Source organism: Coregonus clupeaformis, unplaced genomic scaffold, assembly GCF_020615455.1.
Source record: "Coregonus clupeaformis isolate EN_2021a unplaced genomic scaffold, ASM2061545v1 scaf0988, whole genome shotgun sequence".
Taxonomy (NCBI): Eukaryota; Metazoa; Chordata; class Actinopteri; order Salmoniformes; family Salmonidae; genus Coregonus; species Coregonus clupeaformis.
This window is the reverse complement of record NW_025534442.1, coordinates 103,989-127,327: the sequence shown is the minus strand read 5'-3', so window position 1 is coordinate 127,327 and position 23,339 is coordinate 103,989. Positions and strand designations below refer to the sequence as shown.

General features: G+C 42.9%; 2 protein-coding genes across 2 annotated transcripts; one reads left to right on the top strand and one right to left on the bottom strand.

The window, feature by feature from the left end:
• Window positions 1-15: 15 nt before the first annotated feature.
• Window positions 16-23,103, top strand: si:dkey-28n18.9 (sorting nexin-6). Its single transcript, XM_041891266.2, has 14 exons — window positions 16-168; window positions 515-619; window positions 994-1,101; window positions 2,324-2,384; window positions 2,662-2,789; window positions 20,230-20,313; window positions 20,546-20,620; window positions 20,700-20,730; window positions 20,895-20,982; window positions 21,431-21,470; window positions 21,614-21,700; window positions 22,044-22,133; window positions 22,439-22,504; window positions 22,692-23,103. The coding sequence occupies exons 1-14, from the start codon at window positions 163-165 to the stop codon at window positions 22,830-22,832; spliced, it is 1,110 nt and encodes a 369-aa protein (XP_041747200.1). The 5' UTR covers window positions 16-162; the 3' UTR covers window positions 22,833-23,103.
• LOC121577560 lies at window positions 4,021-7,379 on the bottom strand. Its single transcript, XM_041891267.2, has 6 exons — window positions 7,063-7,379; window positions 6,247-6,562; window positions 5,684-5,989; window positions 5,212-5,310; window positions 4,795-4,923; window positions 4,021-4,443 (listed from the first exon to the last, which is right to left on the bottom strand). The coding sequence occupies exons 2-6, from the start codon at window positions 6,320-6,322 to the stop codon at window positions 4,367-4,369; spliced, it is 687 nt and encodes a 228-aa protein (XP_041747201.1). The 5' UTR covers window positions 6,323-6,562; window positions 7,063-7,379; the 3' UTR covers window positions 4,021-4,366.
• Window positions 23,104-23,339: the final 236 nt, after the last annotated feature.

Here is a 23,339-nt window from a genome sequence, read left to right as displayed (position 1 = left end):
GAAATCCTGTGCCTCTTCAGCAGTTAGTGTGTCTGTGTTTGTGCACCGCTGGCGTTAGGAGACAAAGGGTCTGTGCTTTTATATTTTTATCAAACTAACAGTTTTACCACACTACAGACGTTGGGGGAGCAACTGCCCATACAGTAGCCTGCTGGTTAGAAAATGATGGTAAGTCTGATGTGTAGTATGATGTAGTTTGATAAGACAGTTTATCTACAGTTCCTGGTCATCATGTGATAGGCTGTGTGCCAGAGACACACCTTTTGCGTTTTACTTTTTAGCTGTGAAGATGATTTAAAACGAATCATACTGCAAGTATTAGAATGCTGATGTTTTTGTAAACCTGAAAGTGTGCTTTTGTGAGGGTGTGGTAATAATGGACATTTATCAGTGCAGGATGACAAGCTACTTTAAGTTAAACAACATTCAATAGCTGTAGCAATAACCATGTCTCATGATGAATGCTTTCTGGTGTTGTTTGGAGTCTGACAGAAATTACTGTTGTTGATTTCAGGAGGAGGCTAGAGAGGGGTCACTTAGTGTGAGTGTCCAAACCATCCGGGTCACTGAAGCCGTGAGAGACGGGGATGCACTGACCTTCGTAGTCATATCCCAGAAGGTGAGTAGTGTTCAGAGATAAATGAAATAGTCTCATAGTCTAATGTAGCCACTATTTTGGAGAATTACTGATTGTCAGAACCCTACTCAGTGGGACCTTAAAGCCTTGACGATAGCCATTAACTTAAGTAATAGTATAGTGTACAATTATGGTATATACTATACATTGGTCAGTTTCTTATATCCTTTGTTGGATACAGTGACCATAAAGTTAGTATTTTTTCTCAGTGCCTCTTATTGCGTCCAGATGTACTATAAGATCAGGAGGAGGTTTTCAATGGTGTGCATGAATACTGTACCAAATGCACTTGTTCCCTGTTTGACTGTTGTGACATGTTGTTCTCTGTGCTCCCTCTCTCTCTCCCCATGTCCTAGTTGTCAGGCAGTGGGGAGTACCATGTGGCCAGGACTCATGAGGACTTTGAGTGGCTGCAGCAGTGTCTGTTCTGTCAGGAGGTGGTGCCTGGGATACTGGGGGTTATTGTTAGTATCCCACCTCTTATTACCTACACCTGACACACGTTCTAAACCTGACACACGTTCTAAACCTGACACTGACCCTAACTAGTAAACCAAAAGCTTCAACAGTGACTATATATTGCTTTCAAATAAAGTTAAGAAACAAATGTAATATACAAAACATATTTCTATGACATAGATCAGGGGTGACAAACTCATTCCATGGAGGGCCCAGTGTATGCAGGTTTTTCTTTTAAATGAACACATAGACAACAAGGTTAGGGGAGTTCCTTACTAATTAGTGACCTTATTTTATCAATCTAGTACAAGGGAGGAGCGAAAACCCGCAGACACTTGGCCCTCCTTGGAATGAGTTTGACACGTGATATAGACTGACCAGGTGAATCCAGGTGAAAGCTATGATCCCTTATGGATGTCACTTGTTAAATCCACTTCAATCAGTGTAGATGAAGGGGTGGAGACAGGTTAAAGAAGGATTTTTATGCCTTGAGACATGGATTGTGTATGTGTGCCATTCAGAGGGTGAATGAGCAAGACAAAAGATGTATGTGCCTTTGAACGGGGTATGGTAGTAGGTGCCAGGCGCATCGGTTTGTGTCAAGAACTGCAATGCAGCTGGGTTTTTCACGCTCAACAGTGTATCAAGAATGGTCCACCACCCTAAGGACATCCAGCCAACTTGACACAACTGTGGGAAGCATTGGAGTCAACATGGGCCAGCATCCCTGTCGAATGCTTTCGACACCTTGTAGAGTCCATGCCCCGACGAATTGAGGCTGTTCTGATGGCAAAGGGGGGTGCGCAACTCAATATTTGGAAGATCTTTCCTAATGATTTGGTATACTCTGTGTATATTTAAGCAATAAGGCACGAGGGGGTGTGGTATATGGCGAATTTACCACGGCTAAGGGCTGTTCTTATGCACGACGCAGCGCGGAGTGCCTGGATACAGCCCTTAGCCGTGGTATATTGGCCATATACCACAAACCCCAGAGGTGCCTTATTGCTATTATAAACTGGTTACCAACGTAATTAGAGCAGTAAAAATACATGTTTTGTGATACCCGTGGTATATGGTCTGATATACCACGGCTGTCAGCCAATTAGCATTCAGGGTTCGAACCACCCAGTTTATAATTTCAAAATGTAGCCCAATGTAGGCTATACACCATTGCATTGGGAATTCAAGCCTCATAAAAAATACCACTGTGACTTCTCTACCTAGTTTCCTCCTCTACCAGCCAAGCCTCAGTTGAATGCACCAACCAAAGTTCTGAAACAACTTGGTATGTATTTTAACAAATATATTGCTTACAGGGGGGGGGGGGGTTCCCTCGCTACAGAGGCCAATGCTTGCTAACAATGTGTTTGTTACAAATTATTATGTTGTATCATTAATTTGTGAAAACCAATACAAAAATATATATCTTACATCCAATGAAACTCTGCAACGTTGTTATGCATTGGTCAGTCTCTGGTCTGATATTGTATGGGTGGCCATACCAATGTTTTATATTGGTTATAAGTGAAAGATTTGGCTGTCTCACTGGGTCTGCTGTGTAGGTTTCTTGGCCATGGGGGAGGACTGGCGTACGTACTGCAGGGCACTGGAGACCTATCTCCAGCAGGTGGCAGCACACACCATGCTCAGCAAGAACAAGTGCCTGGAGAACTTCCTCACTAGCTCAGAGGTGCGTGTCATTACATTTTACATATTTAGCAGACGCTCTTATCCAGAGCGACTTACAGTTAGTGAGTGCATACATTTTCATACTGGCCCCCCGTGGGAAACGAACCCACAACCCTGGCGTTGCAAGCGCCATGCTCTACCAACTGAGCTACAGGGGACTCCCACCAAACCACCTTCTCCAGGTGTTTAATCCTACCCTTTTCTCAATGTCTTATCCTCTCCTGTTCAGTTTGAGTCCAATCACCTCCATGTGTTTGACCTGAGTCTTTACCAATAATGACCTGTTTGGTTTCCAACTGGCCAGTTCCAGTTGTATGTCTTGTACTTTGTAACATGGTACATTTAGTAGCTAGGGATAATAGAGTTCCAACACAATGTTTAAGAGACTGGCAAACACAGATTCACACTTGTTTTGTAAAGTTCATCAGCATAGGGCTGGCAACATCCAGGAGATTGGGCACTTGCCCATGGGCTACATATAGGCTACTAAATATGTTTGCTTCATGTTAGTCACTTTGGATAAAAGTGCTAAATCAGCTTAATAATATTATCTTCAAAACGAAACATCACAGACATGTTAGTGCTGAGAATAAGGATGTGAAAAACACATGAGCTTACTCAGCCAAGATGTTGTAGCGACCCTGGTTTATAAGTGTGGATATCCACTGCCACTTGAGCATGCCTTAGTGGCACAGTCAATTTCCACAGGGCTACGGGCCGGAAAGTTGAAGGGTCGAGCAGCACTCACTGCCTGTTTCATTACAATATATTAAGAAGCTGTAGATAGATGGTTATCTGATTTGGATCTATGGGAGTGTGCTGAAGTAGACCATTGCAGGATCTGACTTTGACAAATGACAATGTTGTCTGTATCTAAACAAGGGCAAGAGAACAGACCTCAGAAACATGTCACACACACTGCACTAAAGAGTAACTTCAGTTGATGACATTGTTAGACTGATGTTCTTGTTCACTAAGACCACAATGTGTGATTTGTCCTCTACACCAAAAAGATCTGTCTGTGACGAACTCTGTCTGTGACAAACTCTGATAAAAAAAAAAAAAAATTAACCTTTCTTTATGTTGTCAACGTGGAGAAATATTAATTGCTCAGGGTGTACCAGATACTTGGCAGAAAAGTAAGTTTCATATGTTAAACTACATCTTCCTTTCTCTCAAAAATGGCTGAAGTCCTACGTCTCTATTTAAAAAAGAATTGCACAACAGCAATATAAAAAGGAACTAAATAAACTTTAAGACATATACGGCTCGTTGTCTCTGCTACACAAAAACAAACATTTCATCTTGTTACTTCACCAATCTTGCTAATCTCTTCTCTACAGTGTTAGGTTGGCCAACATCTGATCTCCTGTGAACAGCTAAGCACTAATCTTGTCTTACTGAGGTGGAGATGAAACATATATTTACAGTCATGTGTGCCAGATAAAACCACATGATACTGGGCACAATATCAGAGCTATATGCATTATAGGGCTGTGAGCCAATAGTAGTAGGCCTACTGTATAGTGGCTCTAGGAGGATCTGCCTATCTTGATGCTGGCATACTCTGTTTCTCCACTACTCTCCAGACTCACAGCTGCTTTCCCCTTTCCTTTCATGTGGTCGATGGTGGAGTATGTCACTGATGGATCCTCCTGTAGAGAGGGACAATTACAAACACAAGATACATTCAGAGACACTGGCGCTGCTGCTTACATTTAGGATGCACAAATATGGAAATTCACACTAACTTACACGCTAATACTGAGTGTACAAAACATTAAGAACACCTGTTCTTTCCATGACTTATAGACTGAACAGATGAATCCAGGTGAAAGCTATGATACCTTATTGATGTCACTTGTTAAATCCACTTCAATCAGTGTAGATAAAGGGGAGGAGATGGGTTAAAGAATGATTTTTAAGCCTTGAGACTTAAAAATCATTATCACATTTTGAGTGGTTAGCCTCAATTCAGTAGTTGTAACTGTTGGTTAAAGAAGTACCTTTGTTCCTCCTGTATATGTACAGAGCCACTCCAGCAATTATCAGCATGACTGGTAGAACAGCCAGTATGAAATTATTGGGGTCAAGGGATGTAGATGGAGTTTCTCCTGAATTCCTCCCTTTCCCTCCTGTACACAAACATGTTAGTCAGTTTACTGTGTAAGAGAGCTAGACTGATTGCTGTGTTCACCATTCTATTTAACAAGTAAAACAGAATGGTGAACGCAGTGATCCGGCTGATTCCACCAGGCTAACAGAGAGCTTGGCTCAGTGCAAATGAAAGAACTCAGACTCTTCCAGGCTGAGAGTATGTGGTCAACTAGTATACTGATACTCAAGTTACCATACTCCAAAGTTGATTTTTAATGATTTGTAGACTTATACTATTATGATTTATATACATTTCACATACTGACCTTTAGATGCAGTTGGTAGGGATGTTTTAGTTGTGGGTGTTTTGAGTGGAGGTACTGTTGGACGTTTGGTGGTAGTGAGTGTTTTGGGTTGCTCTGACTCTAACAGAAGAGATCAGTAGCCTAGTGTTAGCCAGAATGGAGTTACATGTTAAAGTAACAAATCAACTATACCATACATCCTAGCTATACATCCTAATGACTCCCAACTGTGAGGTGAGATTTGTTATATGTATTTGTTATAAGTATTAAAATCAAAGGGAGTGGTTGTTTTGCTCACTTCTACTCTGTTACCAGTGTTAACCATACTAATACTATGCAACTGTCATGTCAGGGACTCTACATACTGGTTTGTAGCCCTGTGTCAAGCCAATTCTGTTTTTATATCTTACTTGTGCCAATTAAGTGTGAACACTCAAAATTATGACATATATGATAAGAAACAAATGGATTAGATTTACAGTAGATCTCTTACCTTTAACAATGAGATTGAAAGTTCTGTATTGGCCGTTGTTGATGCCACACCTGTATTGTCTCACATCCGACTTGGTAAAGTGTGAGAGGAGGACAGAGAGGTTTCCAGGAGAGTTCTCAGTATTAAATATCTCCACTTCGGCACTCTGGGTTAATGTTACCCAAGAGCCACTGTTTTTTTTTTTATAGAGATGCCATGTGAAGCTGTTAGGTTTAGTCTTGGGGTCAGTGCAGGAGCAGGGCAGGAGGACAGACTGGCCTGAGTAGATAGTGAAGTCAATCTGACTAGTGCCTGACAGAGTGCATTCTGTTGAAAGAGACCAATTTGTTGATGCACACTTTTTCAATTTTAGATAATTATTAATCAAACTACTATCATAAGCACTTAATACTACTCATTACTAACAATACTTTTTTATATAATACAATAACAATTGGAAATTGCTGATCTACAACGGGCAATATAATTGGCTATGTATATTTGCCTTGTGCTGTTTGTCCCTGTTCTATACACAGTGATATATATATATATATATATAACCATGATCTGAATCTCTTATGTACCTTTAGCTTTGAGTCCAACATCCCTGTAGTGGTTGTTGGTGATTTGACACCTGTATATCCCCCTGATCCTCCTCATTGAAGTGTGAGAGGAGGACAGAGAGATTCCCAGGAAAGGTGCCAGCACTAAACATCTTCACTTTGAAGTGATCATTCTGGTTTAATTTTATTTCCGGTCCTTTGCCATTTTTAAAGAAGAACCATGTGATTTTGGGATGTTCAAACTGAGGTTCATGACAGGAGCAGGGCAGGAGCACAGTCTGCCCAATGTAGGCTGTCATCACCTGCAATGGATTGTTAGGACCAGCCAGGGTGCAGCCTGTTGAAACACAGAGAAACATAATACTTATTAAAATCTGCATGTCAGTCTTCGGCAACACAGTCTTGTGAGACCATTGATTTCTTCATCCTTGAACAGCATAGACAATCCATTATGGGAAGTACTGTACCTTCCTGTTAAGTAATCTAATATTACATTGTCTGAAACTGTTAAACATTATTTGAGAGATCTGCAACAGAGTCAATATATACCCTTTAACAGTACCCATTTAGCAGATGCTTTTATCCAAAGTAAATCAATGGTTTATTTGACCACTAGTAATAAGATATGTCATTAACATTGTTTATGAACCAGAAAAAGAACTGCCGAAGGTTGACTCTCCCCAGAGTAAAAGCAACAAGCAACACTTATTTTGATTGTATATGCCTTAAACTCACTGCATTAATATTTGTGCGCACAGTCTCCGTTATTTAAAAACATGTTTTTGTAAGTAACTGAGGTCTCCATGACCACATACAGGTTAAGACAGTAGGACTCACCTTCATTTCCTGCAGTGATGTGAAGGACTAAGCTGATCAGAAACACAGAGATCCACCTGACTGTCTCCTGATGATGTAGAAAAACACAGAGACTATGTTCTGTGTATGTGTTGAGAGAGGGACTGAGTTTGACACTTTCCTTCCTTGACTGTGTAGACTGACAGTATGTGTAGCTGTGACATTGCCTGGAAAGTAGTGTGTAAATGTTATGCCCAGACTCTCAGCCCACATCCAGTTACACAAGTCTCTGCTTTTCCTTTTCTCTAGTTAGTCTTCCTCTTCTTATAGTCAGCTCTTCTCAAAATGATGTCAGTTGTCGAAAGGAATCATATACTGAACAAAAATATAAAACGAAACATGCAACAATTTCAAGGATTTTACTGAGTTATAGTTCATATAAGGAAGTCCGTCAATTGAAATAAATTCATGAGGCTCTAATCTATGGATTTCACATGACTGGGCAGGGGCGCAGCCAGGGTGGGCCTGGGAGGGCATAGGCCCACCCACTTGGGAGCCAGGCCCAGCCAATCAGAATACGCCAATCAGAATACGGGCTTTATTACAGACAGAAATACTCCTCAGTTTCATCAGCTGTTTGGGTGGCTGGTCTCAGACGATCCCGCAGGTGAAGAAGCCGGATGTGGAGGTCCTGGGCTGGCGTGGTGACACGTGGTATGACGTTGTGAGGCCGGTTGGACGTACTGCCAAATTATCTAAAACGACGTTGGAGGCGGCTTATGCTAGAGAAATTAACATTCAATTTTCTAGCAACAGCTCTGGTGAACATTCCTGCAGTCAGCGTGCCAATTGCACGCTCCCTCAAAACTGAGATGTCTGTGGCATTGTGTTGTGTGACAAAATGCACATTTTAGAGTGGCATTTTAATGTCCCAAGCACAAGGTGTGCCTGTGTAATGATCATGCTGTTTAATCAGCTTCTTGATATGCCACGCCTGTCAGGTGGATGGATTATCTTGGCAAAGGAGAAATGCTCACTAACAGGGATGAAAACAAATTACATGGATGTTGTGACGCAATTGTGAAGCCTCTGGAGGCACGCACAGGCCAAGTTGAGCTTCGTACCCCATAACAATGCGGAGGGCTCCGCATTGACATGATTGGTTGATGGTAGATGAGGGCGGGAGGTCCTGTATAAACACAAACTCACTTCCTTGACAACTTCCTTCATAACTGCTCTGTGCTGCTTGGCGAGGCGCAAGAAGTATGAATGCCCTGACTTCTGCAGAGGCCATATCACCGTAAATTCCGCACGGCCAATGCAGACGTCTGAATGACCATGCAGCGCCTTTAACTCCGCCTACCCGGCGGACCGGGAGATCTGTGGCTAAATCAAGTGCGTCTACTGCGCTGACCAATCGGATAGCTCAAATCACGACCCCGGCCACAGCAAAGTTTGATACTAGCCTACGTGAGATTTCATAACTTTTAAAACCATGACCAGATAGTGACTGTCAAAGAATACAGCAAAGATCTGCTGTTTTTACGAGTGAGTTCATGTCTACATTTTTAATCAGCACTGTCACTGTTTTTATTCAACACTATTACAAAACATAAAACACGCTTCACCCTACATCCACTCGTGCTGCAGCTGCAATGAATGAGTAGCCAAGTGTATCGATAGCCCTGCGTTTTTATTATTATTAGCAGCTCGTCGTGTCTATTTTAATATTGAGGAATATTTCACTTTCTCTGGTCATAGGAACAACATGAATTTGTGCACGAGGCAGATTTGGTGCGACTCGAGTTTCACCATTAGGTGGAAGACTGTCCCCTTTCTCTGGTCAGTCTCACAGGAGGAAAAGAAGGAGAGAGCAAGGACCGTGAGAGGCGGACCCTCTGCTGCTCTCGAGCTCCCTCCGCTGAGACTAATGCAGTGTTCAAAACAACTGGGAACTCGGAAAAACCAGAGATCCGACTGGGAAAAATAGTTTTGAACGGTCATCCAACTCGGAATTCTAAGTCGGAAACTCTGGCATCTTTCTAGAGCTCCGACTTTGACCTGAAGATCACAATAAAAGGCCACTCTAAAATGTGCAGTTTTGTCACACAACACAATGCCACAGATGTCTGAAGTTGAGGGAGCGTGCAATTGGCATGCTGACTGCAGGAATGTCCACCAGAACGGTTGCCAGAGAATTTAATGTTAATTTCTCTAACATGTGAGTTCCTGGGCTGGCGTTGTTTTAGAGAATTTGGCAGTACATCCAACCGGCCTCACAACCGCAGACCAGGTGTAACCACGCCAGCCCAGGAACTCCACATCTGGCTTCTTCACCTGCGGGATCGTCTGAGACCAGCCAGCTGATTATACTGTGGGTTTGCACAACCAAATAATCTTTGCACAAACTGTCAGAAACCGTCTCAAGGAAGCTCATCTGCGTTCTCGTCATCCTCATCAGGGTCTTGACTTGACTGCAGTTCGGCTTCGTAACCGACTTCAGTGGACAAATGCTCACCTTTGATGGCCACTGGCACGCTGAAAAGTGTGCTCTTCACGGATGAATCCCGGTTTCAACTGTACCGGGTAGATGGTAGACAGCGTGCATGGAGTTGTGTGGGCGAGCGGTTTGCTAATGTCAACGTTGTGAACAGAGTGCCCTATAATAATAATAATAATAATAATAATAATAATAATAATAATAATATGCCATTTAGCAGACGCTTTTATCCAAAGCGACTTACAGTCATGCGTGCATACATTTTTGTGTATGGGTGGTCCCGGGGATCGAACCCACTACCTTGGCGTTACAAGCGCCGTGCTCTACCAGCTGAGCTACAGAGGATCACATGACCTATGGTGGCGATGGGATTATGGTATGGGCAGACATAAGCTACGGACAATGAACACAATTGCATTTTATCGATGACAATTTGAATGCACAGAGATACCGTAACGAGATCCTGAGGCCCATTGTCGTGCCATTCATCCACCGCCATCACCTCATGTTTCAGAATGATAATGCACAGCCCCATGTCGCAAGGATCCGTACACAATTCCTGGAAGCTGAAAATGTCCCACTTCTTCCATGGCCTGCATATTCACCAGACATGTCACCCATTGAGCATGTTTGGGATGCTCTGGATCGACGTGTACGACTGCATGTTCCAGTTCCCGCCAATATCCAGCAACTTCGCACAGCCATTGAAGATGAGTGGGACAACATTCCACAGGCCACAGTCAACAGCCTGATCAACTATGCGAAGGAGATGTCTCGCCGCATGAGGCAAATGGTGGTCACACCAGATACTGACTGTTTTTTTGGTCCACGCCCCTACTTTTTTTGGAAGGTGTCTGTGACCAACCGATGCATATCTGTATTCCCAGTCATGTGAAATCCATAGATTAGGGCCTAATTTATTTATTTCCTTATATGAACTGTAACTCAGTAAAATCTTAGAAATTGTTGCATGTTGCGTTTTATATTTTTGTTCACTGTAATATGGTCTGAGAAGAACAATATTGGCAGGCCAGGCATATAGCCAGTATGCTGTGATAATGTATTAGGCCAACTGCACAAACATCATTCCTACAGAACTGTTTTTATTAGGTTAATGTTGCATTTTTTATGTCATGTTAAAAAAGAAAAATCAGACCGGTAGATCTCGATTTGCTTTTTGACTGTGAAAGTGACCTTGACGCCGAAAAGGTTGGTGACCACTGATGTACAGAGACTTCTGTGGTCATTCTGTGATAACATCATGTATGTGTTGATTACCCAAAATGATGAGATTATGATGAAAATCAATGTCTTACCTTTAACAATGAGTCGGATGTTTTGAAATTGTGTGTCTCTGATTCTACACATGTAATCTCCCTGATCCCACTTGGTGAGGTTTGAGAGGTCCCAGGGGAGTTCTCAGTATTAAACATCTTCACCCTGTTTTGTAGAGAACGTTCTGGGTTGATAGTCTGAGTTCTGTCTATCTCTGACTTTAGACCATGTAAAGCTGTGAGGTTTGGCCTGCGGTTCAGTACAAGAGCAGGGCAGGAGAACAGACTGGTGCGAGGAGGCAGTGATCTCATGCTGTTGATCGTAAGTGTCTGGCAGAATGCAACCTGTTGAAAAATCCATGTCTCAAGGCTTAAAAATCCTTCTTTAACCTGGCTCCTCCCCTTCATCTACACTGATTGAAGTGAAATTAACAGGTGACATCAATAAGGGATCATAGCTTTCACCTGGATTCACCTGGTCAGTCTGTCATGGAAAGAGCAGGTGTTCCTAGTGTTTTGTACACTCAGTGTGCAGTTGAAGTCGGAAGTTTACATACACCTTAGCCAAATACATTTAAACTCAGTTTTTCACAATTCCTGACATTTAATCCTAGTAAAAAATTCCCTGTCTTCGGTCAGTTAGGATCACCACTTTATTTTAAGAATGTGAAATGTCAGAATAATTGTAGAGAAAATGATTTATTTCAGCTTTTATTTATTTCATCACATTCCCAGTGGGTCAGAAGTTTACATACACTCAATTAGTATTTGGTAGCATTGCCTTTAAATTGTTTAACTTGGGTCAAACGTTTCGGGTAGCCTTCCACAAACTTCCCACAATAAGTTGGGTGAATTTTGGCCTATTCCTCCTGACAGAGCTGGTGTAACTGAGTCAGGTTTGTAGGCCTCCTTGCTCGCACACGCTTTTTCAGTTCTGCCCACACATTTTCTATAGGATTGAGGTCAGGGCTTTGTGATGGCCACTCCAATACCTTCACTTTGTTGTCCTCTCATTTTGCCACAACTTCGGAAGTATGCTTGGGGTCATTGTCCATTTGGAAGACCAATTTGCGACCAAGCTTTAACTTCCTGACTGATGTCTTGAGATGTTGCTTCAATATATCCACATCATTTTAATTCCTCATGATGCCATCTATTTTGTGAAGTGCACCAGTCCCTCCTGCAGCAAAGCCCCCCCACAGCATGATGCTGCCACCCCCGTGCTACACGGTTGGGATGGTGTTCTTCGGCTTGCAAGCCACCCCCTTTTTCTTCCGAACATAACGATGGTCATTATGGCCAAACAGTTCTATTTTTGTTTCATCAGACCAGAGGACATTTCTCCAAAAAGTACGATCTTTGTCCCCATGTGCAGTTGCAAACCGTAGTCTGGCTTTTTTATGGCGGTTTTGGAGCAGTGGCTTCTTCCTTGCTGAGCAGCCTTTCAGGTTATGTCGATATAGGACTCTGTGGATATAGATACTTTTGTACCTGTTTCCTCCATCATCTTCACAATGTCCTTTGCTGTTGTTCTGGGATTGATTTGAAATTTTCGCACCAAAGTACATTCATCTCTAGGAGACAGAACGCGTCCCCTTCCTGAGCGGTATGACGGCTGCGTGGTCCCATGGTGTTTATACTTGCGTACTATTGTTTGTAGAGATGAACGTGGTACCTTCATGCATTTGGAAATTGCTCCCAAGGATGAACCAGACTTGTGGAGGTCTACAAAAAAATGTCTGAGGTCTTGGCTGATTTCTTTTGATTTTCCCATGATGTCAAGCAAAGAGGCACTGAGTTTGAAGGTAGGCCTTGAAATACATCCACAGGTACACCTCCCATTGACTCAAATGATGTCAATTAGCCTATCAGAAGCTTCTAAAGCCATGATATCATTTTCTGGAATTTTCCAAGCTGTTTAAAGGCACAGTCAACTTAGTGTATGTAAACTTCTGACCCACTGGAATTGTGATACAGTGAATTATAAGTGAAATAATCTGTCTGTAAACAATTGTTGGAAAAATGACTTGTGTCATGCACAAATTAGATGTCCTAACCGACTTGCCAAAACTATAGTTTGTTAACAAGACATTTTTAGAGTGGTTGAAAAACGAGTTTTAATGACTCCAACCTAAGTGTATGTAAACTTCCGACTTCAACTGTACGTGGTAAACTTTCATTCGGAGGTTGTAGCATGCTAATGATGGGTATAGGGAATACTGTAGATGACTATATATAGTGCCTTCAGAAAGTATTTATACCGCTTTACTTATTCCACATTTTGTTGTGTTACAGCCTGAATTCAAAATGGATTACATGTATTTATTTTCTCACCCATCTACACACAATACCCCATAATGACAAAGTGAAAACATGTTTTTAGAAATGTTGATACATTTATTGAAAAATAAATACAGAGTCAATACATGATAGAATCATCTTTGGCAGCAATTACAGCTGTGAGTCTTTCTGGGTATGTCTCTAAGAGCTTTGCACACCTGGATTGTACAATATTTGCACATTATTCTTTTTTTAAATTCTTCAAGCTCTGTCAAGTTGGTTGTTGATTATCGCTAGACAACCATTTTCAAGTCTTGCCATAGATCTCCAAGCCGATTTAAGTCAAAACTGTAACTAGGCCACTCAGGAACATTCAATGTCGTGTTGATAAGCAGCTCGAGGGTATATTTGGCCTTGTGTTTGAGGTTATTGTCCTGCTGGAAGGTAAATTTGTCTCCCAGTGTCTGTTGGAAAGCAGACTGAACCAGGGTTTCCTCTAGGATTTTGCCTGTGCTTAGCTCTATTTTTATTTTATTTTTATCCAAATAAACTCACTAGTACTTGCCGATGGCAAGCACACTCATAACATGATGGAGCCACCATCATGCTTCCAAATTTGAAGAGTGGTACTCAGTGATGTGTTGGATTTGCCCCAAACATAACACTTTGCATTTAGGAAATAAAGTTAACTTCTTTTCCATATTTTTTTGTAGTTTTACTTTAGTGCCTTATCGCAAACAGAATGCTTGTTTTGGAATATTTTTTATTCTGTACAGGCTTCCATTTAGATTAGTATTGTGGAGTAACTACAATGTTGTTGATTCATCCTCTGTTTTCTCCCGTCACTGCCATTAAATTCTGTAACTTTTTTAAAGTCACCATTGGCCTCATGGTGAAATCCATGCGCAGTTTCCTTCCTCACCGGCAACTTAGTTAGGAAGGTCGCCTGTATCTTTGTGTGACTGGGAGTATTGATACACAATCCAAAGTGTAATAACTTCACCATGCTCAAAGGGATATTCAATGTCTGTTTTACCCACTTACCAATAGTTGCCCCTTGCGAGGCTTTGGAAAACCTCTGTGGTCTTTGTGGTTGAATCTGTGGTTGAAATTCACTGCTCTACTGAGGGACCTTACAGATAATTGTATGTGTGGGGTACAGAGATAATAATTTTAAACACTATTATTGCTCACTGAGTGAGTCCATGTGACTAGTTAAGCACATTTTTACTCCTGAACTTATTTAGGCTTGCCATAACAAAGGGGTTGAATACTTATTGGCTCAAGACATTTCAGCTTTTCATTTTTAATTAATTTGTAAAAATGTCTAACATAATTCCACTTTGACAATAGGGGGTATTGTGTGTAGGCCAGTGACCCAACGTCTCAATTTAATCATTTTAAAATTCAGGCTGTAACACAACAATGTGGAAAAAGTCAAGGGGTGTGAATACTTTCTGAAGGCAGTACATTTTAAGGTAGGCCATCTCATTTAATATTTTTGTAGAGAGGTCAGCCTTCTGCTGTTGCTTGTTTCAAGTTCCATTACTAGTGATGTGAGCTGCATGTCTTACCCTTAACAGTGAATTTGATGTATCTGAGTTCTGTGTCAATGATATCACACCTGTACAATCCCTGATCCTCCTCAGTGAGGTGTGAGAGGAGTAGAGAGGTTCCCAAGAGAGTTCTCAGTATTAAACATCACTCTGTGGTTATTATAGATTTCTGTAGGCTTAACCTAAAGACTGCTTTGTCTTAAAGTGCCATGTGAGTCTGGGAGGTTTGGCCAGGAGTTCAGGGCAGGAGTGTAGGCTCGGCCCTAATTTATGTGCTCTCTGACACCTGGAGTTGCATGGCAAGTGGTCCAGGAACAAAGGACAATGCCAAAGGACTAGTCAGCCCTTCCCCCTCTGAAGGGCCAAAATGTATGTCTCTGTTACAGTATCCCGAGCACTGAATATTGAATGTGGTAGAAACCATACATGGATACTATAGTATTATTCTATCTTAAACTTGTTCACTGAGGATAACTCTGATGCTATCTATATATATGTATGATCTCTGTGGTAACTTGTATCTGTATACGGTGAACTCTAATTACTCTCAAAAAGGTTTTATGGTCCTATCAGGAATTCGGTCTTATTTACTTTGGACTCATCCCCCACACAAGCCTCTAAATGCTGTGACACCCTGTAGAGATTGGGCCTTGGTGGTCAGGTTACACTGTAAACTTGGTATTGTTTGATTGATTGGTCAATAGTGGTTGGTCTTGGGTTGAAAGGTTACACCTTCAGATGTTATAAATGGAATGAAATGCCTTTGTTTTCTGTCTTATCCAGTATCCTAGGCTTCTGGGCCTTTGGCCTAGTAAGCATCTCTTTGTCCATGCTTTGCCTTGTATAATTAACCTTAGAATCTATATGCCTAGAATAAGCCTTTGTTAATGTCAGTATTGCCTTGTAACTTAAGCTTTATGCCTTGTATGTGAACCCATTCATTTTACAAAGTTATTAAATAATACTTGCTTTGATATTAGCTTCTCATGACCATTCGTTGATCTTAGTCAGCTAAACGCATAAGACTTGATTGCACATGGTTCAACTGTAGTCTCTTGCATCTTGCTAATTATCTTTTATAGAGTCAGATAAACATTTAATAGGCTAATTGCTTAGTCTTATTACGAGTCGCATGTGAGATATTTATAATATCATACAGTGGGGGGAAAAAAGTATTTAGTCAGTCACCAATTGTGCATGTTCTCCCACTTAAAAAGATGAGAGAGGCCTGTAATTTTCATCATAGGTACACGTCAACTATGACAGACAAATTGGGAGAAAAAAAATCCAGAAAATCACATTGTAGGATTTTTAATGAATTTATTTGCAAATTATGGTGGAAAATAAGTATTTGGTCACCTACAAACAAGCAAGATTTCTGGCTCTCACAGACCTGTAACTTCTTCTTTAAGAGGCTCCTCTGTCCTCCACTCGTTACCTGTATTAATGGCACCTGTTTGAACTAGTTATCAGTATAAAAGACACCTGTCCACAACCTCAAACAGTCACACTCCAAACTCCACTATGGCCAAGACCAAAGAGCTGTCAAAGGACACCAGAAACACAATTATAGACCTGCACCAGGCTGGGAAGACTGAATCTGCAATAGGTAAGCAGCTTGGTTTGAAGAAATCAACTGTGGGAGCAATTATTAGGAAATGGAAGACATACAAGACCACTGATAATCTCCCTCGATCTGGGGCTCCATGCAAGATTTCACCCCGTGGGGTCAAAATGATCACGGTGAGCAAAAATCCCAGAACCACACGGGGGGACCTAGTGAATGACCTGCAGAGAGCTGGGACCAAAGTAACAAAGCCTACCATCAGTAACACACTACGCCGCCTGGGACTCAAATCCTGCAGTGCCAGACGTGTCCCCCTGCTTAAGCCAGTACATGTCCAGGCCCGTCTTAAGTTTGCTAGAGTGCATTTGGATGATCCAGAAGAGGATTGGGAGAATGTCATATGGTCAGATGAAACCAAAATAGAATTTTTTGGTAAAAACTCAACTCGTCGTGTTTGGAGGACAAAGAATGCTGAGTTGCATCCAAAGAACACCATACCTACTGTGAAGCATGGGGGTGGAAACATCATGCTTTGGGGCTGTTTTTCTGCAAAGGGACCAGGACGACTGATCCGTGTAAAGGAAAGAATGAATGGGGCCATGTATCGTGAGATTTTGAGTGAAAACCTCCTTCCATCAGCAAGGGCATTGAAGATGAAACGTGGCTGGGTCTTTCAGCATGACAATGATCCCAAACACACCGCCCGGGCAACGAAGGAGTGGCTTCGTAAGAAGCATTTCAAGGTCCTGGAGTGGTCTAGCCAGTCTCCAGATCTCAACCCCATAGAAAATCTTTGGAGGGAGTTGAAAGTCCGTGTTGCCCAGCGACAGCCCCAAAACATCACTGCTCTAGAGGAGATCTGCATGGAGGAATGGGCCAAAATACCAGCAACAGTGTGTGAAAACCTTGTGAATACTTACAGAAAACGTTTGACCTGTGTCATTGCCAACAAAGGGTATATAACAAAGTATTGAGAAACTTTTGTTATTGACCAAATACTTATTTTCCACCATAATTTGCAAATAAATTCATTAAAAATCCTACAATGTGATTTTCTGGATTTTTTTTTCTCATTTTGTCTGTCATAGTTGACGTGTACCTATGATGAAAATTACAGGCCTCTCTCATCTTTTTAAGTGGGAGAACTTGCACAATTGGTGGCTGACTATATATTTTTTTCCCCCACTGTATACACAGTATATACACATGTCAAATATTACTGCCCACTACAGGAGCACAGACTGACCTGTGTAGGCAGGGATCTCCTGCTGTGGGTTGTTAGTGCCTGACAGAGTACAGCTTGCAAAAGCACAGTGTAACAATCTTTAGATTACATTTCAAATTCAGGATTCTGCATGTACTGTGTCTGTAGGCAATCAAATATGCAACTAGTGCCTCTTAACAGAATCCATTGCAGTTGCACTTATGATCAACTTAAATGTTAAGCTCTTACTTTTAACAACTAAGCAAGGTACTGTTTGTTACATTGTGTCACACAAACTGACTGTTGAATGAATGTCTTGATAAATACAGCCAGATAAATGCAACAAGTAACACGTCTTGTGTTTGTGATTCTTCAGTTTTACTGAAGCATACAATATACATTTTAATCTGCAATGTATTCTGCTTTGTATCATTCAACAACACATACAGTATAGTGTACATTGTATATTGGTTTTTACATACATCTTATATGATTTATTTTATTTATTTTGTATGAGTTGTTTGTCTCCATTACATGAAATAACCTACACATGTAAAAAATACTCTACCTGCCGTGATATGAAGGAAAGAGCATATCAGACACAGAGGTCCACATGAAGACTGTCTCCTGATGTTGAGAGAGATGCTGTAAACCAAGATACTGTTTGTTCAGTGTGTTTTAAGTGTTAAAAGAAACTGAATTTGACACACTCCCCCTGAGTGTTGCCTCTGATAACGGTATTTCAGTACTGTATGTGTGAAGGTAGTCATAGAAGTAGACTGGAGTGTATGAGGACTGTCATTACCCCCTGACTCTCAGCCTACATCCGGTTCCAGGTCACTCTAACAGGCCTTTCTGTTTCTCTTTTTTTCTCTAAATGTCACACCCTGGCTATGGGACTCTAGTTGTTGAGCCAGGGTGTGTTTGTTCTATGTGGTGTGTTTCTATGTTGGGGGTTCTGGTTTGTTGTTTTCTATGTTTGCCTTAGTGACTCCCAATCAGAGGCAACGAGTGTCAGCTGTTCGTTGGTTGTCTCTGATTGGGAGCCATATTTAAACTGTCTGTTTTTCATTCGGGTTGGTGGGATTTTGTTCGTGTTTGGTTGTGTATTGACCATTGACTGTCACGTCATCGTTTTGTTGTTTTGATCGGTTGATCATTCTAATAAATAATATGTTCACATTCAACGCTGCGCCTTGGTCCTAATCATGTGTCAACGATCGTGACAGAAAATCCCACCAAGATGTGACCAAGCAGCGTGTCCAGGAGCCATCGCCAGGGAGATCCCTAACAGATCTCCTTCGCCTCCTCGACTGGGTCAAGCCGAGTGAGGAGGAGAAGGGCTTGACCTTGTGGCAGAAGGGCGAAAGGCTGGCGAGGGACATGGAGACCTGGTCCACGGGTAGGGGAGACTCCCAGAACATTTTTAGGGGGGGGCTAACGCCGTGGACGACGGGCCAGCAGGAGACCGCGGCAGAGCGGCCCAGCGGATTGGCAGAGGAGGACGCCAGGTTACGGGAGTCACTGGTCACCAGGGGGAAGGAGGTTGTAGAGGCACGGCGAGAGGTACTGGCGTGTGTTGCCAGTCCGGTCCGGCCTGTTCCTGATCCCCACGTAGGGCCAGTGGTGTGTGTTCCCAGTACGGTCCGGCCTGTTCCTGCCACTCGCACCAAGTCAGTGGTGCGCGTCGTCAGCCCGGTCCGGCCCATTCCTGCTCCCCGCACCAAGTCAGTGGTGCGCGTCGTCAGCCCGGTCCGGCCCATTCCTGCTCCCCACACCAAGTCAGTGGTGCTTTTCGTCAGCCCAGCTCGGCCCGTTCCTGCTCCCCGCACCAAGTCAGGGGTGCGCTTCGACAGCCTGGCTCGGCCCGCTCCTGCTCCCCACACCAAGCCAGTGGTGTGCGTCGTCAGCCCGGTCCGGCCCGTTCCTGCTCCCCGCACCAAGTCAGGGGTGCGCTTCGACAGCCCGGCTCGGCCCGCTCCTGCTCCCCACACCAAGCCAGTGGTGTGCGTCGTCAGTCCGGCAAGGCCCGTGCCTGTTCCACCGGTGGCTGGTCCGGCACCGGTCAGAGGCTTCACGTCGGAGCTAGAGCAATCCGCTCCACCAGTGTTCAGTCCAGCTCCGGCCAGCAGGGCCAGACCGACCAGGGGTACTTTGGGGGTTAGAGAAGGAGTGGGGGTCAAGCCCGAGCCAGAACCGCCGCCGAGGAGGTATGCCCACCCAGCCCTCCCCTGTTTTGCTCTTTTTGAGGCGCGGTCGCAGTCCGCGCCTTTAGGGGGGGGTACTGTCACACCCTGGCTATGGGACTCTAGTTGTTGAGCCAGGTTGTGTTTGTTCTATGTGGTGTGTTTCTATGTTGGGGGTTCTGGTTTGTTGTTTTCTATGTTTGCCTTAGTGACTCCCAATCAGAGGCAACAAGTGTCAGCTGTTCGTTGGTTGTCTCTGATTGGGAGCCATATTTAAACTGTCTGTTTTTCATTCGGGTTGGTGGGATTTTGTTCGTGTTTGGTTGTGTATTGACCATTGACTGTCACGTCATTGTTTTGTTGTTTTGATCGGTTGATCATTCTAATAAATAATATGTTCACATTCAACGCTGCGCCTTGGTCCTCATCATGTGTCAACGATCGTGACACTAAATAGTCATATTCCTCTTATTACAGTCAGCTCTTCTCAAAATGAAGTGTGTCAATATAGGAGATGATTGTCTGACAATACCATTATTTTGCATTGTAGTATGATGTAATGAAATGAGTTACTCGTACCCTTAATCAGTCCCTTTCGTGTGTGTGTGTGTGTGTGGGAATGCATACGTGGGTGCGCTCCAGCCCCCAGGTCGTCAGAGGGTGAGGAAGGGTATCTTCAACCGCCTGAGCCAGGCCATGGATGGGATGAGGAGGGAGGGCCACAAGGTACCTCAGTATAATATACTGGACAATCAAAACCTAACCCTGCACCTTCCACATGTCACTCTAAGGACAATCAAGAACTAACCCCATCCTTACATACCCTATCACATCCATATACATTAACCAGACAATACTGTGTGTTCAGCACAACATCCACAATAGCTGAAAGTGTTTAGAAGATTTGTGTGTTGTCATATTGTCAGAAGTGAATCAGGACATGACTTTCTGTCTCCAGGATGTGGATGACTTTTTTCAGACTGAGCGTGATAACAACTTAACCCTCACAGGGTGCTCCAAATCAGCAACAGAGGTTAGTGCTCTGTACCATTCTCTGTCTCTTGGCCTGTTTTGGTTGTTTGCAGCCCCTCCAATATCTACTCTTTTTCCAGAGGTTCATTGACGTGGTGCTGACAGAACAAAGTAAGACATTTTCTTTGTTTCTCATGATGCTTAGTATGTGTAAGAGAGTGAGGTTGTGATTGAGTGTGGTTGCAAATGTTCTATTGTGGCTATAAACTACGTTTTTGAATTGAGTATGTGTTTGTGTGGTTTCTGCTGCTGTGCCTTACCATGTGTTTCCCCAGAACTAGCAGTGGCTTGTGGACACTTCTCAACCTCTCTGCATCTCTGTGTGGAGCAGGAGGAAGACTCCACTGTCCTGGCCTTCTCAAAGTGAGAGAACCACACCACAGATATCATAGATACAATAAACCAGTGGTATTCAAAGTTGGGTTTGGGGTGGCCAAAATTAAACAATAGGAATAAAATAATATATATTAAGAGTACAGATTATTGTATGGGACAATATATATATTTTTTTAGAAAGATAATTTGAAAAATACTTTTATTGAGTAAATGTATTTATTGGTTTCTTTTAATTTTGATAAGAGATTAAAATGAAATGAAGGTTAGGCCTATTTGTTGATGTAAAAATAAAAATGTACAGATTTGGTTGTGACATTAGATTTGGGGTGGGGTCTCCAGATATTCTGGCGGACAAAATTGGGTCCCCGCTTAAAAAGTTTGAATACCACTGCAATAAACGATCTGTCTTCACCATGTATATGGGGCGGTGGTTTGTTTAAAAGGGACTCACCTATTCCCCTGTTTCTTCCTGCAGGATATGTGTCAAGCTGTCTGAGGTCATAGATTCAATCAAGGTAAAATGTCATCCTCGCCGTGTGGAAATATCAATTTGACCAAACAACAAAAATTGCATGTAAAAAAAGACTGGGTGCATATTTCACATGATTTACCACACATATGCATTGCTAATTATGTTTGTCTCTTTCTCTGTGGGCAGAGAAACTTTGAGAGTGTTGCTGAGAACAACTTGAGCACTATGGGGCTGGGGCTGGATCTGGAGTCTCGGTACCAAGAGGCAGAGAAGGTCAGACATCATCTTTCATTACTAGGCCAGGAGTTTTTCCTGTCTACATGACCTGACTGGGAAAAACTCCTGGCCTTAGTCTTAGCTGCTCAGTTATTGGTGAACAACAACACTGTTCAGTATTAGTGTTGTAACTGTTAGTGCTCACAGTTTGTATTAGGACATACTGTCATTTCCATTAGGACATGATGGAAAAACCTCAACCCATTCAGCTTTCATAGACATCACAAACTGCATAGGAAACTCTTTACACATATTATTGATATTAAAGTTGTTTATTAAGTATTATCTTTATGGATAAATAAGTATGATCTTTGAGCCCTTTGAGTGTGTTGTGTTGTAGGAGATGCTGTACAGGAGGACCTGTAAGCTTGTGGAGCTAGAAACAGCCAGCAGGAACGCAGAGAGAGCCAAGCCTGTGAAGAAAGCTGCTGTGAGTGTTGTTCACACAGATAGACACATCAGGCACTGCTTGTTCCTCATAAATCCAGCAGGTGTCAGTAGTGCTCTCTCATCTAGAGCCAACTGCTTATATGGCTTGAGACTGTCATGACTGCATAAAGATGTCCAAGTAAAAAATATAGTTGAATTGGTACTGGTGAACTGCAATACAATTAAACAGTGTTTACACTTTTTCCAATGTGCACTTATCAGGACTCGATTGTATATTGACTAATAGTTCTGAAACTGGGTTATGTTCTGCACTGTGTGAGTGATGTATTTTCCTCTCTGATTCAGATGGATGAATTGAAGGTGGCAGCTGAGAAGGAGTTTGATCATGTATCTGGAGTGGCTAAACAGGAGGTACGTATAGCCCAGTGGACTGCTGCCTTAACCTTTCACCTCCAATTCTCACTTCATTCTGACTCTCTCCCCTTAGCAGCTCTTATACAACACACTGTTGCTTTTTGTCTGCTGAGTCTTGACTGAAATAAATGTTCTGTTCTATTTGATTCTAAAGTTCAGTGGTGTGTGTGTGTGTGTGTTCCAGATAGCAAGGTTCCACAGTGCTCGTGTGGAGTTGTTGCGCCAGGCTCTGATTCTGTGGTGTGAGAAGCAGCTTGAAACAGCCAGGGACACCTCCACCCGCTACAGCCAGCACTTGCAGGCCTTCAAAGAGCTGGGGGAGTGACCACCACGGGCCAGACACATCCCCTGCCATGACCGCCACACACCCCTCTGACCCACCTGAACACAGTTTGACTCTGTCTGAGCACCTCACACTAAATATGTCCATGTATTGTCTATGTATGCGTCAAACCCTGCTTCCATTAAACGTGTAAATGTAAGGAAATCAGCATAATCCTTATAGCAATAATAACCCAATAGCTCTCTCTCTCTCTCTCTCTCGCTCTCGCTCTCGCTCTCGCTCTCGCTCTCGCTCTCGCTCTCGCTCTCGCTCTCGCTCTCGCTCTCGCTCTCGCTCTCGCTCTCGCTCTCGCTCTCTCTCGCTCTCTCTCTCACTGTGTCCTCTGTCCAGACCCCACTCACACCTTAGTAGAGAGGGAGTTGGAATCTCTGTCAGTAGTGTGTAATGGTGCAGAGAGTTCTGTGCAGATCTTTAACTCATTGCCCAACTCTCTGGCTGCCTGTGTGTGTGTTTCTCACTCCAGGGTCATTCATCAGTGTGTTAGACTCC